At 46.0% G+C, this 15,810-nt stretch overlaps 2 protein-coding genes across 2 annotated transcripts in view; one reads left to right on the top strand and one right to left on the bottom strand.

The window, feature by feature from the left end:
- Positions 1 to 585: 585 nt before the first annotated feature.
- On the top strand, positions 586 to 5,039 carry exorh (extra-ocular rhodopsin; the record flags this gene model as incomplete). The annotated part of the gene is made up of 5 exons (XM_079226371.1): positions 586 to 946; positions 1,771 to 1,939; positions 2,127 to 2,292; positions 3,882 to 4,121; positions 4,911 to 5,039. 5 exons carry the CDS (start codon positions 586 to 588, stop codon positions 5,037 to 5,039), a joined length of 1,065 nt encoding a protein of 354 aa, XP_079082497.1.
- A 1,056-nt stretch (positions 5,040 to 6,095) lies between these two features.
- The window catches only part of plxnd1 (plexin D1), a gene marked incomplete at its 5' end in the record, with an annotated part of 65,059 nt that continues 55,344 nt past the window's right edge, over positions 6,096 to 15,810 (bottom strand). Inside the window, 10 exons of the mRNA XM_079226791.1 lie at positions 6,096 to 6,968; positions 8,417 to 8,491; positions 8,599 to 8,739; positions 11,078 to 11,225; positions 11,316 to 11,479; positions 11,601 to 11,705; positions 12,355 to 12,389; positions 13,732 to 13,795; positions 15,170 to 15,273; positions 15,641 to 15,797. Coding sequence (XP_079082917.1) covers positions 6,852 to 6,968; positions 8,417 to 8,491; positions 8,599 to 8,739; positions 11,078 to 11,225; positions 11,316 to 11,479; positions 11,601 to 11,705; positions 12,355 to 12,389; positions 13,732 to 13,795; positions 15,170 to 15,273; positions 15,641 to 15,797 — 1,110 coding nt within the window. The 3' untranslated portion in view covers positions 6,096 to 6,851. The remainder of the gene's footprint in view (positions 6,969 to 8,416; positions 8,492 to 8,598; positions 8,740 to 11,077; positions 11,226 to 11,315; positions 11,480 to 11,600; positions 11,706 to 12,354; positions 12,390 to 13,731; positions 13,796 to 15,169; positions 15,274 to 15,640; positions 15,798 to 15,810) is intronic.

The raw sequence follows: 15,810 nt of genomic DNA, 5'->3' as shown, positions 1-15,810 counted from the left end.
TTTCTTAATGATGTTGCAAAGAGAGAGTAATATTAGCTGTGTGTGTGAAAAAGGAGAGCTGGTGTGAGAGCATCTCGCCCCACTGACTCTGATTCCTCTTGAGGCGGTGAGTTGAGCTCTGCATTATGCAGCGGTTAGGGATTAGGCTTTCACGGATGCAAATAAGAAATGTCATTTGTCGTCTGTCCGCTCGCAAATAAATAAAAAAAAAAAAAAGGTCACGTCGTCTCGTTCTCGATGATGCATCGACGCGCGTGGCGGTAATGACGTGGGTTTGGGTAACCGTGCCTGTGACCTCTGACCTTGAAAAACATGCTTAACATACCGCAATTTTCTCGTGTGTGTGTGTGTGTGTGTGTGTGTGTTGAGATTGAGTGTCTTAATTCCATCCCTGCTAACACTAGTCCCTAATCCGACCAGCCTGTTAAAAGGTGCTGCATCACTTCAGGGGGCTCCAGAGCACATCTTACTTCCCAAAGATCCCTCCCGTGCTCTCGTCCCGCCGTCTGCACTACAAGACTCCTCTCGCCGTATTTCAGAGGAAGAACAAAAAAAACAAAACCCCAAACATCGCCAACCGCAGCCATGAACGGCACGGAGGGACCCAACTTTTACGTCCCCATGTCGAACAAGACGGGGTTGGTCCGCAGCCCGTACGAGCACACGCAGTACTACCTGGCGGAGCCCTGGAAGTACTCCCTCCTGGCCGCATACATGCTCTTCCTCATCATCACCGCCTTCCCCGTCAACTTCCTCACCCTCTACGTCACGGTGAAAAACAAAAAGCTGAGGACGCCTCTGAACTTTGTCCTGCTCAACCTGGCGGTGGCCGACCTCTTCATGGTCATCGGCGGCTTCACGGTCACGCTCTACACGGCCCTGCACGGATACTTCATCCTGGGCGTCGCCGGCTGCAACATCGAGGGTTTCTTCGCCACCATGGGAGGTAAGAGACGAGGACGTGGAACTGTTAGGACTGTCAACAACACCTGTTGTGTTGAAATAGAAAAACAAACTTTTTTTTTAGGCCCTTTCCTCGAAAAGTGCATAACCAAACTAAAAAGGGTGCATCTCTGCAACCACTAGGGCTATTTGAATACTGTTGGTGCTATAATGAAAGGTACACGTGATATTCTGTTCAGATGTGTAACTATCAGTCTATGTGTTACTGGTTTAGAGTAAATGAAGATGACACACCGAAAAAAATGAAAAGGTTTTAAAAAAAAAAATCACTTTCAGGATGATTATTTGTTTGAAATGATGCAGCTGTAAGGTCCAACTCTAACCCAAATTATACACAATATGTGAACATTCTCTAACCCAAATCATACACAATATGTGAACATTCTCTAACCCAAATCATACACAATATGTGAACATTCTCTCTGCAAAGGTTGACTTTGATAAAGAGAAGCAGAACAAAGTTAGAGAGGGTTTAATACAGAGAACATTCAGACGAGGTCTCCAAAATTTGCATTGGGGCACATTTGTGAGCATCTGTGACATTTTGAATTTTCTCATGTACCAAACCATATATTTCACTTGTATATTACTTATGGTGTTCAATACATCCAAATACAGCATTTTTTTTTTGTTTTTTTTCTCATAAAACAAGCTATGATTCACAGTTCTATACAACAGTCGCGGTTAAACGCTTTCATTTAGATTTGTTGTCACTTTGAGTGCGAATACTTGAACTCTGAAAGACCGCATCTGTAAATAAGCTGTATTTACATTTCCGCCTGCTTTTTTTTTCATGTCCCGTCCCAGGAGAGATCGCTCTATGGTCTCTGGTGGTGTTGGCTATTGAGCGCTACGTTGTGGTCTGTAAGCCGATGAGCAGCTTCCGCTTCGAGGCGAAACACGCCGTCGTGGGGCTGGTGTTCACGTGGGTCATGGCCTTGACTTGTGCCGTCCCGCCTCTCGCCGGATGGTCCCGGTACTGTATGTTCCGGTGTCTAGACTGTGCTCTCCGGGCTTTAGAAGCCATAGCAAATATCATTTGCACGTTTTAAAGCCTTTTGCTCGCTTGCAGCACACCGACTCGGGGTCACACATCTCGTATCAAATGCCGCGTGTGATGGTGTTGATGGAAATGCTTCCATTGTCATTATGTGCGGATGCAGGTACATCCCAGAGGGAATGCAGTGTTCCTGCGGGATTGACTACTACACTCCCAAGCCCGAGATCGGCAACACCTCATTCGTCATCTATATGTTCGTCCTCCATTTCTCAATCCCCCTCTTCATCATCTTCTTCTGCTACGGTCGGCTTCTCTGCACTGTGCGAGCGGTAAGACGGAACACCGCTGCCAGACAAAACATTATTAATAAGGATGTGATACCTTTGTTCATCCTTGAGGAGGAAATGCATGTTATATATATATATATATATATATATATATATATATATATATATATAACATGCAGGTAGCCTTTCTCCCCTCCACAGAGAGGTTAGCAGCATCACAGAGCAGAGTCTCTGGAGATGTGAGGGATTTAGTGGCTCAAGGACATTTCAGGGGAGCAGATCCCTGCCAACATGGCAGCTTATACCTGGGTCCTCCATCTGAAGGGCAGTCTGCCTCCTGCCCTCATTAATAATAGCAGAACATCGATAATGTATTAGTCATGAATATTTAAAAAGAGAAAAATGAAAATTTTCATTAAAGCAGACTTTTTTCTTTTCTTTTAAGACTAACAAATAAATGACAACGTGGTAATGAATTTAAAGGGGACACAACATGTTTTTGTGGCTGCCTAGGTTAGAAAACATGTGAATCAAAAAGCCCAAATCCCTTTTCCTTAAGTCATTCGTGTTTTCACATAGTTCTCCACGCGCTTGGCACTCGGGAGAAGTTTCAGTTGGTTGCAATCTGCAACCTGACCACTAGATGACGCCAAATCCCACCGCTAAGCCCTTTTAAAGAGACATATATACAGAGATATACAGGTATATGAGGTGAATGTGGTATGAGAAAAGTAATAGTAAAAAGTAATAGTGTAAACGTGTGCTGGTAGAAACCGGCAATACAAGTATAACCCTGAACATGAGCATAATATGTCTCTTTATAAAGTGTTCGCTCAAAGTGATTATCATCTGAATGTGTCGCTCCCCTTGACTTTAAAGATATGTATTGCACGTTTCAGCACATCTTTAGCTGTCCCACTAAACTGTTTTGGTTCACTCTCACAGTGATCATAGTGGAGCGTTTGGCAGCATTTTCTTTTTTTTTTATATTTCTCTCAATTTGCTGCTCCATTGTATCAGAATACAGAGCTAGCACATGAGAGCAACAAACCACTGGGGCTAGCGGAGTTCAAAAACAAGCTAAAAGTGAGTGAATATTGAACTTACATTCCAGAAACACGACTCCAAAGTAATGATAATATTGATCCATAACTGCTGGATCTGTAAATATGCAACTGTTTTCAACAAGCTGCATTTTAAAAGGCGGTAATATGAACGTTGTCTCCACAGCTCGTTTCTGCTGCCCCCATGTGGCCAGAAACAAATATTGCCGGTTCAAATCTGATGAAGCACCAGCCTTTTTCCATTAAATTCTCAATCTGCAATTCAACCCATGAATTACAGATATTAATATTTGCATAAGTAATTGGAGACTTTAATCATGAAAATTAAGCTGTTTGTTTTACCGCTGTGTTTGAGAGAAAAAATTACAGATGCAAACAAACCGTCGACAGCATGAGAAAACATGATTAACTTACTGTGGATTTCACTTTTTTAAGTGTTGATTAAAGGAGCTGTCAGTCAGTTTTAATCTCATCCTGTGTGTTTCAACGGCGGTGATGCACTCACACTTTTGCTCCACCAATTTGCCCTTTTTAATAATAAGTTAATAACCGCTGATCCGCTCTCAGGCGGCCGCCCAGCAGCAGGAGTCTGAAACCACCCAGAGGGCGGAGAAAGAGGTGACGCGCATGGTGATCATCATGGTGATCTCCTTCCTGGTGTGCTGGGTGCCCTACGCCACCGTGGCCTGGTACATCTTCGCCAATCAAGGAGCCGAGTTCGGACCGGTGTTCATGACGGCTCCGGCCTTCTTCGCCAAGAGCTCCGCTCTGTACAACCCGGTCATCTACATCCTGCTCAACAGACAGGTGAGCATCCTGCTTTGGCTATTTCCTGGTGGACAAGAGTGTTTTTGGGCGGTTTTACATTTTAATTGCATACACAATACGACGTTAATGACTTTGGGGTTTTTTATGACATACTATACTATGTTTTCGGGTGGTCCGTTCTTCTTCTACCTTTTAAATTCGGCACAAACGTCGAATGGGATGAATCGATTCGATCTTAGAGGTCAAAAGTTCAAGGTCCCTGTGATCTCACATCTGTCCCATTATCAAGAAAATTTGCCTAAACGTCCACTTGGACTCAAAGATGAGTCGAGTAGATTTTGGCGGTTAAAGGTCAAGGTCACCGTGACCTCATGGCCGTCTCATTCTCATGAAGGCGATATCTCAGGAATGCCTTGGACAAATTTTTCAAAATTTGGTGTCACTGAGACCTCACAAAATCCAGTTTGGGCCATAACAAAAGAGTTCATTTGATTACATACGATGTAATAATTTCACACAAAGGTCAAATGTGATAAAATGATGACATGATGATGACGGATACGGATGTAAACTGCAACATGACTGGTTGCATACAGCCAGGAAAGGTAAATTCTAGTTAAATGACATCCTGAAATGGGACTTTTCATGACTTTTTTTTGGACATGAATCCTTTTGACATTTTGATGATATTCTGAACTATGAATATAACGATATATTAAACTATGACTTGTAATGACATGCTTAGACTATGACCTTTTTAAAGCATTTGAGTACATCTTAGATCAATGAGTGAAGGTCTGACTGATTCTACTGTTTCTTTTTCCTCAGTTCAGAAACTGCATGATCACCACGGTCTGCTGTGGAAGAAATCCCTTTGGAGAGGACGACGGCGCCACCGCCTCCACCTCCAAAACTCAGATGTCGTCCGTCTCGAGCAGCCAGGTGGCCCCGGCTTGACCCTCTGCTTCCCGTTCACTGTCCCATCTGTCCTCGCACACCTCGGGGGCCGACCGCTGCCAAAGCAGCACTGTGTTCTCTTGGCCGATCCTCTTGACTCACCTCTCTCCCCACGTGTCTTCACCGCGCCGACACAACCACACTTTTCTTTTTGGTGGGGGACTGATATACTCAAGAGCCAGCCTGCGTATTTTCAATCCATGCAATCATGGAAAGTGTTCAGCTGGCTGCACACGGGGGTGTCGTCCACGTCATTATCCAGCTGACTGCCTTCCAAGCTCCCCACTACCCACATGCACACAATAGGTGAAAACACACCACATGCATGATTTCATCCACATCAACTCTCGTTCAAGTAATTACAGCTATACATGTCTCCGAAATGCGCTTTAAACAATCAGTTTTTTGATCACTTAGTTATGGATTTCTTTAGATATATCCGATGTGTTTTTAAGGCATCTGGTGGAGGCCGTCCTCTGGTCTTCATGGCGGTGAAGCTGGGGTTGTTAGTTTGCTCTTGGCATTGACTGAGACATGAGTGTAAACAGATGGACCTGGAAAGCGCCTCTGCAGGGAGAGGGCGCCTCCTGCAAGAGGCGTGCATGCATGTTTTGGAGGTTTGTGTTTAAATTGTTTAAAATGCCTGCGTATTAATGAGATATTGGGGTGTTAATTAGATTATTGTGTACAGGGTGTAGATCTCGTGGAAGTTGTTCTGTGTCCTGCAATAAAAACAAAGCTACATGTCTGCATCACTTCATGAGTAACTCTGCATCATGAGAACCTTTACAAGGCTCTCTGAGACGTTCCAGATGCTGGCCTGTGTGCTTTTTGGGTGGCGGGCCAGATCTTAATGTTTTTCAAACGTTCAAATTTGCTCCGCTGCAAAATCAAGCGCTTTATACAAAAACAAACTGTCATCATCAGACACTTTAAAATCCTAAATACTGTAATTTATTTTCACAAACTCTGACAAATCATTTGGCATCACAAATACAGTCTCTCCTTATATTGAGCTCACATTTTTTTTAATCTTCTCATAAATGTAGATTTCCCTCTTTTAAATTGGTCAGAATCCAACAAGAAATTCATTCGTTGACAAGCACACTGATCGACACTTCTATACGGATGCAGCTCTTCCCAGTGAACTACATTACATCTGATTTTTTTTTTTTATAAACTTCTGTCATTTATATTTCTCTCCGCTCCTCCTCCACCCATCACAAAACCCGCAAATCCCGTCGTGGTCGTATTGTCCGAAGCACACCTGAGAACATCGCAGGCTTCATTTAGGAGGCGGGAGGAGCTCCTTCTCACGCGTCCTGACGAACAGGCCACTTTGAAAGCATTTGAACACATCTATAAATATTGCTATGGACATTATAATACAGTACAGTGCATCATTGGCTCATTCCCTTGAGAAAAGGGTTCAGTGCGTTAAGATCGCCACCAGGGCTTACGGAATAAAGCCTCCCCTCCATGTCCCTACACCTCCCCTCTAAAGCATAGCCGAGACCAGACTGGAATTCTGTCCGTGTCACGGAGAAAGATTTGGGAAAAATTGCTCGGCGTTCCCAAATCAGAAGCGGGGGAAACACCTCGCAAATGCGTGGCGCTTGACAGGCGGGTTTAAGTCCTTTGCCACTTTCCACGCGTCTTATAGTCTGTCTAGGTGGGGGGGGAACAAATAATGACGCTCATGAAGGCTTACTCCTCAGTGGTCCGACGTTTCCCAAGTAGCGACGTAGGTGGGAGAAAAAGGCAGCCGGCAGCAGGAGAACGATGAGAGAGGCTGGCGGAGAACTGGCGGCTTCAGGCCTCGCTGCAGCACTCGTAGATGTTGTCCTCCACGAGGGCGATGACCTGCTCGAACTTGTGGTGCAGCTGCGTGCGCCGTGCGGTGGGGTTGGCCTCCAGAGCGCTCACCACCTGACCGGGACAGAGAAGAAGAATGTAACAACGGGCTTTGCAGAGGCCGTGGAGCGTTCATGCATCCGCGCATCTAGGAAAAGGGAGGAAATCCAGCCACCTGCCTGGACATAGAAAGTTGAGCGAGAGGACAAAAAAAGAAGACGATAGAGCGGCAGAGGAACAAGTGAAGTGCTTCAGCCTCCTCTCCAGCCTTCACGCATGCCTCCACACCACAAAGGCCTTTGCTCTTCACATATTTACAAAACCCACATCTGCTCTGTTTTTCATGCCCAGTAGTTGTCACGGTGTCAGTGGGATTTATGGGGCTCTTAGCGGCGGCGGCGCGCTACGAGGCGGAGCGAGCCGAGAGAATAGGCAATCAGGGGCCATTCACAGAGTCTGAGTCCCGCGGCCGACGCGTCAGAGGAGAGCAGCTAAACGGCATTATCATGGAGGGTGCTCCATTAAGGCACAGTCACCACTGAGTAAGACCCTCCGGAGAATAGTCGCAGCAGTGAGGGAAGCATGGGGGAGTGAAGAGGTTCAAGGAGAAACAGGAGACGTGAAGCGACGACTTAACCTTTTAGAAACCAACCCCCCTGAGCGATTGTGAGATACAACTGTAAATCATAGCTTGTTTTATGAAGGAAAAAAAACAACAAAACTGCTGTATTTGGATGTATTGAACACCATAAGTAATATACAAGTGAAATAAATGGTTTGGTACATGAAAACATTCAAATGTCACAGATGTGCGCACATTTTTGGAGACCTCGCCTGAATGTTCTCTGTACTAAAGCCTCTCTAACTTTGTTCTGCTTCACTTTATCAAAGTCAACCTTTGCAGAGAGAGAGTTCACATATTGAGCTATGATTTGGGTTAGAGTTGGACCTTACAGCTGCATCATTTAATAATAATAATCATCCTGAAAGTGTTTTTATTCTAGGCGAATCTGAAACCTTTTCATTTTTTTGTGTGTGTCATCTTCATTTACTCTTAACCAGTAACATTTAGACTAATATTTACACATCTTAACACAATCTCACATGTGTACCTTTTATTATAACACCCAAATTATTCAAATAGCCCTTGTGGTTGCAGAGATACACCCATTTTAGTTTGGGTACGCAATTTTCGAGGAAAGGTTGGTGTTCTGCCGTAAAGCAGATGAGGGTGATGGAGAACGAGAAGGTAAACAGCACGTTGTTTGCTTTGAAGGGAAAGGTCTACGTGTGCCGGAGAGGGGAGGGTTGGACACGTTTGAAAGGCCGTTTACAGTCGACTACATCTTTCTCAACGTGCACATGATCCTCCACACCGATGCGTCACGCGCCGATACCCGTCTGTGAAACTTAATCCGTCACAAAGGAGGGTCGACTGCAGAGCCGGGCCAGTTTAAACACATCTAATCTGAATCTGACATCTCAAAGACAGAAGTAACGTAGAGAATAACCTCTTCTCTTACCTGGCTCCTGTATCTCTTGGCGTATTTGTAGATTTCTGTCAAGGCCAGGTTGGTGTTGAATTCATTCCGGTATTTCTACAGCACAACAGACTTGTATTAGATCCCAAAGGACAATGTGTGTGTGTGTGTGTGTGTGTGTGTGTTTGCAGGCTTTTTATTGAGAACACACGGACGTCACTCACTCTTGACTCCTCGGCCAGGTGAGCGTTCATCTCCTGCTCGCTGAGCGGTGCCATCTCCTGAATCTGCTTGTAGTAGCACTGCACCCTCTTCTTGTACTCGGGGATCTCCTTGGCGTACAGCAGCTTGTTGGTCGGGGAGTCCTGGAAATGAAAACACATTTCAGTCGGGACAGTTTTCATTTTATTTTTAGCCGCGTGCATTTTAGCTTGTCGGTGTGGCTCTGGATTAAATGTGAGCGCGCTCGACAGAGACCGTCCTTTGGGGCCTTCCCTCCCTCCTCCCTCCCTCCTCCCTCCCTCCTCCCTCCCTCGCCTCCTTAGCCTGACACACACTGCATTCGATGCACACGAACACATGTAAAACATTTTCAAAATTCATGTCCCACTGAACGCTACAGCGGGCTGGAAAGCTAAAAGCAATGTGCCCTCTTCTGCAGGTTAATTAATAATTCAGCACCGGACCTCGGCCTCGAGCGAAAAGGTTCGTACATCATTGTGCAAGTCGGCAATGTGGTGCGACTGAACCAATAAAGAGCCGCTCGGCTAAACTGGAAGTTATTAGTTCTAAACCGGCCTAAAGAGAGAAGGAGGGAGTTGGTTTCCAGGAGATGCATGAACTCAAGAAGAAGCCAGAGAAGGAACGTTCCGGTCCAAACAATACTCTCTCTCTCTCTCTCTCTCTCTCTCTCTCTCCACAGTCACTTCAGGCGCCGCTGCTTATTCAAGCAGGGAGAAGCGTAGCCTCTAAGAGGTTGTGAGCACACTCTGGGTTTTTCAGTGGCGGCTACTGTAGCGAGCGAGTGTGTGTCGGTCCGTGTGTGTGTGTGTGTGTGTGCCGGCGGAGAAGAAAAGTAGGACAGGGGAAAGAGAGACGGCTTTCAGCACCAGCGAATGCGCTTACAGCGCACCTTAATATTCCCGTGTCATGAGGTATTTGTGTCACCTGATGTGTGTGTGCGTGTTCGTTTGCATGTTCGCGGGGCGCTTCATGCGTGTTATAGTGGGAGAGCTTGAAGCAGGTAGCGTGATAGGGAAGCTGCTCTCTCTTCCTGTCCGCAAGGTCACTTCCTGCTGCTCGCCCATCTGCCCGGTAACCCTCCGGTGACCCCGCGGCCCTCCACGTCTGCACCTCGGCAGATAAAGAGGGTTTCCGTGGAAACAGCGAGCGTTCCCACCTCTCTCTCTCTCTCTTTCACCAGGCTGCACTCCTGCTAATCCAGACCCCCGTACCCTCCACTGCCCTGTGTCATGCCGGTCTCCTTGACCTACAGGGCCGAACGGGGGGGCGTGTCCTTGCACCTGGTGAATCCACAGCGAGCGCACAGACATGTAAATGAGGAGCGCTTCATGCACGTCTTCGCTTCCATATGAAACGGATATGTGAATATTTGTTTGCCGTGAGAGCGCCGGCTCTTTGGCACCGAGCTGAAGTTTATAAATCAGACGGTTTCTCGGTGAGAGAGGAGCACCGCTTGATGAGTCCTCGGCTCCCTCCGGGGAGGAAGCCAGTCAGAGAGAGACAGGAAGCAGAGCGCGCTCAGGGTCACGGCGTCTGAGGGATGAGACGGATTTGTGAGCGGTGAGGACATTGACATGCAGGCACACACACACACACACACACACAGCGACCCACAGACAGACAGACAGATGCACGCCTGAGCACACACACACACACACACACACACATACTCTCGCACACATAAAAAGAGATCCCTGGTGCTCATGACCTTGGATCCGCCAACTCGGCTGAAATAACATGAGGAGAGGTAGATGGAGATGACAGTCTGAAGGTTTAGAGATAGGGGTTCACAGGGGGACTGGGAGGTGTGTGTGTGTGTGTGTGTGTGTGTGTGAGATACAAAGACACTGCCTTGTTTAAGTAATGTCGTAAATAAATATTTTTTTACATGCTATAATCAAACTTTTTTTGGACAATGACTTTTCTATGACTTTTTATAACATCCGATACCTTGATTTTTTAAATGAAATGCTCTACAATTACTTTTCAAGACTTTTTTTAATGATAAGTTATATTTAATCTATTTAATGACATTCTATGCTATGACTTTTTTTGGACAGTTTCACGAATACATATTGATTTTATGCCACTTTTTATGAAAATGTAATGACACTTAATATATTGTATGTTCTCACGTACTATGACATGACAAAAAAATATATAATTATGACATACTATGGCTTTTTTAACTGACGTTTTGTCTTTGTAAAGGAATATAGTCGCAGACACTATAAAACTATGCAACTATATTCCCCCCCGTGGTCGGTACCTCTCCAAAACTGGCGTCCATTCCTTTTTTTGGGGATATTTTTTTTTTCAGTACTATGTCTACCTCCCTCATGAACATGATATCCGAGGAACGCCTGGAGAATTCCTTCAAATTTGGCACAAATGTCCACTTTGAATCAAGTTCCACAGACAGGCGGGAACATGGATACATAGATTAATAGATAATCTCACCTTTCCTAGCTGCAGGTCCGACACGGAGCAGGCGTCTATGAAGGCCTGGGCGATGACGGACAGACAGGCGTCCATGTGATCCGTCTTATCGATGTCAAACACAAACTGAGGATTCTTCAGGATGTTCACCCAGAAGCGCAGCGGTAAACTGCACAGAGAGAGAAACACGAACCGTTTAAAAGGCTTCCACAGCGAGGCGCCCGAAGGGGACTTTAATCAAAGAGTTCAGACGTCGTACCTGTTGGTTTTCCAGATGTGCAGGGTGTCTGGGTCCGTGATGCCCCGCTTGTCCGCCTGCTCCTCGAGGAAGTCAAAGAAGTATTTGATAGCCAGAGGGGGGCGATCCGGGGGGATGCTGAGGATGGCTTGAAAGAGGTCATCCAAGAACTTCTGAAGAGTTCCCTGTGGAGGAACAGGAAAAAGAAGCGGCTCAAAATATGGTTCCATGGGATGTGGAGATTCCCCGAGACTAATATGGGTCATACAAATAAGAAATAGATGACTTCAGTGTCCGTGTGCTCACCTTGGTAGACAGCAGGCGCGTCAGATAGATTTCAGGCAACACCTTCTTGCGGTGGCTCTGCCTGTGTGATCTCTTGTGCTCCGATAGGTCATCGTGATGTAGGACCTGGAAACCCAGAGGTCAAAGGTCAACACACGGCACACAAGTTGTGGTAATAAACCCCCTCATAAGAGCCTCGATGAATGCTCTACTGTCTCTGCTGTCTCAGCTGTCAAAAGGGATTTTTCTGTTTCTTTCATTAGACACATGATCCAGAAACCACATGGGGGTGTTTCGAAACGCTAGCATATACAGAACTGGGAAAGCGATGGGTGTTAGGAAATTCTGGTGTTTTTTTCTCTGGTTTGCTTTGTACATGAGGGTCATGTCTCCGACTTGCTCACACAGGTCTAAATAGGGGTAAGGCGAAAAGAAAGAAGCCTTCAAAATCCACCTAGTTGTGTCAAAAAAAAAAAGGCCCACAGAACTGTCCTGTTAAATCAACTATTCACCCGGCAAATTGTCTTCCAAGAAACTCATTATTCTAAAGTCAAAGGACCCATATCTTGGCTGACGTTTATAAAAGAGCTTAAGCAGCATTAGTGCTGTCATGTCCTCTCAGCAGCTTCTCGTTTCACCTCCATTCACCCCCCTGTTCTCTCTGTCGTAATGCCTGCTCCGGGCTGACTAGCGGTGGCACACACACAGGAGACGCTCTGCTAATAAACCCACCGCGCACTTTTAGAAACATTTTGATTCCCTACGAGATACTCACCAAGTGTACGTACTTCTCCGTGTCCAGATCTTTAACTAAGAGGAGAGAGACACAGACAAAAAAAGAATATATATATATATATATATACACAGCATGAAACAATGTGCAATCAGCAGGGTGGAGACCTGAGCGAATGAGAGGAGACAGGATGAGGGAGTGTGACAGATAGGAGGGAAAAAAGGAAAAGAAAACACAAGAGGGAGATTGACAGGAGAGCAGGGGAGATAGAGTACACGCGAGAGGAGAAAGTGATTAAGGTGGACTGTGGGCTGGTGAGGGAGGGGAGCTGTCTGACAGAATGAAAGAGAAAGATTATGAGTGAAAGGAGAGAGAAAAGAGAGAGATTAGGGGAGACAGACACACAGAGTCTGTGATTGGTCCTGGAGCCGGTGTAATGAGATGGTAATGCTCGGCCAGCGCTGGGAAAAGAGCATTAAACCTCTCCGGTTTATATATAGATCTAAACACAAACACACCCCGTGTGCGTTTGTGGGAACGTATGAATAACCGAATGCACGTACGGAGACGCGTGTCCAAAACGTGGACAAACAAATACACTAAATGACTGCACACAGCCCAAAACAGACATTGTGTGCAGGTGTCCACATAAACACGCATAGACAGCATTGTGAGTGTGTGTTCTCATTACAGCCGGCTCTGCCAGAGACGCTGCTGCCCGGCGGGCCTCAGTCCAGACCCACACTGCTGATCACAGGCGGGCAGGACCGTGTGTTATATTAGCCAGGGAGCACTACAGGCTCATAACACCTTCCCTCGGCGCTTTGAAGCCGGAGCCAGGTTCGGTCCACCACGAGCCTATTTTTGGCCCGGTATGAATGAGCCGAGAGGTTTTTTTGATGGACGGAGCCCGAGCAGAACTGAGCTCTGCTCTGGTACTGATTATGTAAGGTAGACCCTAGACGAGCCAGCAGACAAGCCCATTAAAAGCTGCATGTAAACTCATCTGTCAACAGGCGGATCGGTCATTATATCCCCGGGTTGAGGCCGGAACAATGGGCTCACTTTTGTCGCATTTTTTCACCCCCACGAGCTTGACATTCGCTAATGGAATACATCTATAACGGAGTAGCAGAGCTCTGGATGAGGTGGGAGCATAACTCCTATGCAAAGCGGGGGTGTCGTGATTTATTAGGTGCGAGTGTGTTTAGGTGTCCCCGGCGTGTGTCGGGGGTTTTCGGGAGGGTGCTTTGGTTTCATGCATGTTTACATGAGTGTATCGTGTTCTCGTGATCAACTGAGCATGTGTCGCTTCCTGGGAATCGAGTGACTGCGTGTATTTTTCCAAGCATGTGTGTGTGTGTGTGTGTGTGTGTGTGACAAAGCGACAGGGTGTGGGTGTGTTCGTGGGTGACGTACCTCTCCCAAGGGTGTTATCTCTCTTGTCTTTCATGCTCATGGCCAGCGATGCCCCCTCTGGGATCTGTGGAGGCAGGAGGAGGGAGGAAAGGAGGGAAGGAGGCAGGGTGAGAGGGAGGGAAGAAAGACAAGAGATGACAGAGGGCACGGGGTCAGGGGTCAGCAGAGGTGCACCAGAACAGCATCATTAAGCATGCCCTCAAGGGAGTGCAGTGTTGAGAGGTGCCTATGTTTGTGTGTGTGTGTGTGTGTGTGTGTGTGTGTCCTGCGTGCATCTAGAGTGGCGGCTAGTCCGCAGCAGCCTGGCCGGGCTCATTAAAGTCAACCTGTGGTGAAATGGATTGAACAGCCTTGCCGGTGAACCCAGACTGTTAGAACACGCTGCTTTCACAGCTCGGTCCCAACGGCATGAGCTAAACAGAGCACTTAGCCAGCACAGGTATGGGGTCAAAGGTCACCGGGCAACTGTTTACTCACGCGCAAATGAACATAGACGTAAACAAACAAACATGCGAAGGAATTTATTTGACTTGTTGCTCGGTTATTTTTCTTTATAAATACATGTTTTTGTTAGCATTTACTAAACATAACAATTTGTTATATATATATATAAAAAAAAAGAAAATCTCTATTTTTTGTGTGTGTGCGATAGTGCTAACTAATTTAATACATTATGATGCAACTGAAGTTAATAAAAGTGGATTTGAATTTAATTATGAATGTGTATGTATTCACATTAGTATCAGTAGTAGTGTTAAAGTACATTTATTGAATATGTAATATTGAAAAAAACAGTAGACACAAACTATGATTCTGTTTTTTAAAACGTGTCTGGAGTGGATCTTGAAGTTAGGTGTTAAAATAAACATACGTCATGTATGTACATAGTGCTGTTAAATAGTGGTTAGCATGCCCGCCTTTCAATCAGAGGATCGGTGGTTCGAGCCCCGGCTCCTTGAGCGAGACACCCCGGAAAACATGTAAGTCGCTTTGGATAAAAGCGTCAGCTAAATGAAATGTAATGTAAAAACAACAAGTAACCACTGTTGTATTCATTACAGGTTGTTACTCATTACAACTATTGTTTGTTTTTATTGTGAAAAGTTACTACTAATAAATACACTGTGTGTCTAAATGCAGGCTCTGCCTAACAGCAGAATAATTGCAGCAGCAGTAGGTGACCTGCACAGAAATATCATACAACAACACAAACACCGAGACAGAGAGAGAGAGAGAGAGAGAGAGAGAGAGAGAGAGAGAGAGAGAGAGAGCTGGACACGTCCTCCCACCCGCGGACACCCAGTGACACCATTTACAAGAGTTCTCACCTTCTACATCCCCGCTGTTGCTGTTACAATACCTGGGATATACAGGTCCACCATGACACCTACCACAGTGGTCACACACACACACACACACACACACACGTATAACACACCTGGTAATGGAAGACAGTGTTGAGTTTCTTTCTGCCGTCTTCCATCAATGAGGAGTTGTCCAGGTCCTGCAGAAGCTTACTGTTGCTGCCGGAGTCAAACCACTCTGCAGAGAAAGGAGGAGGGAGGAGGTGGAGGAGGGGGGATATTAGACAATTTCATCCTAAATTTGGAGAAGAATATGCGAGACATAGTGCAGCCGTGCTCTAACTCTCCGTGTCGCGACCTGTGGAAATATTCATGCACCATTAATCAAATCAGCTCTGCAGGCTGCACAGCTTTTGAAAGCAATAACTCTTTGTGATTATGGCTGTACACTCTCCTGGATGCATTCTGTCATTTATTATATTGCAGCCTCAGGTTAGTTGAGCTTCATGAGAAGAATTGACCTTTTGCAAAGGAGATTACTAAATCTCAGAGGGCAGGGGAGAGGAGAGGATGGAAATAATCAGAGAGAGGAAACGCGCTCTTACCCAGGTCCACGTCCTCCGCTCTGGGCCACTGGGAGAATGGCAGGTTTTTATAAAAGCCTTCTAGGATTTTTTCCTTCACCTGGCAGACTGTGTCTGTATTCATGACCCTGACAGGCAGCGAGTCCATGCCGCAGCCCTGGAAGGACACGTTGATGTTCTGCGGAAGTAAA

Source organism: Taurulus bubalis (assembly GCF_910589615.1).
Source record: "Taurulus bubalis genome assembly, chromosome: 11".
NCBI lineage: Eukaryota > Metazoa > Chordata > Actinopteri > Perciformes > Cottidae > Taurulus > Taurulus bubalis.
Note: the sequence above shows the minus strand (reverse complement) of the source record. Positions and strands in the feature narration are given on the sequence as shown.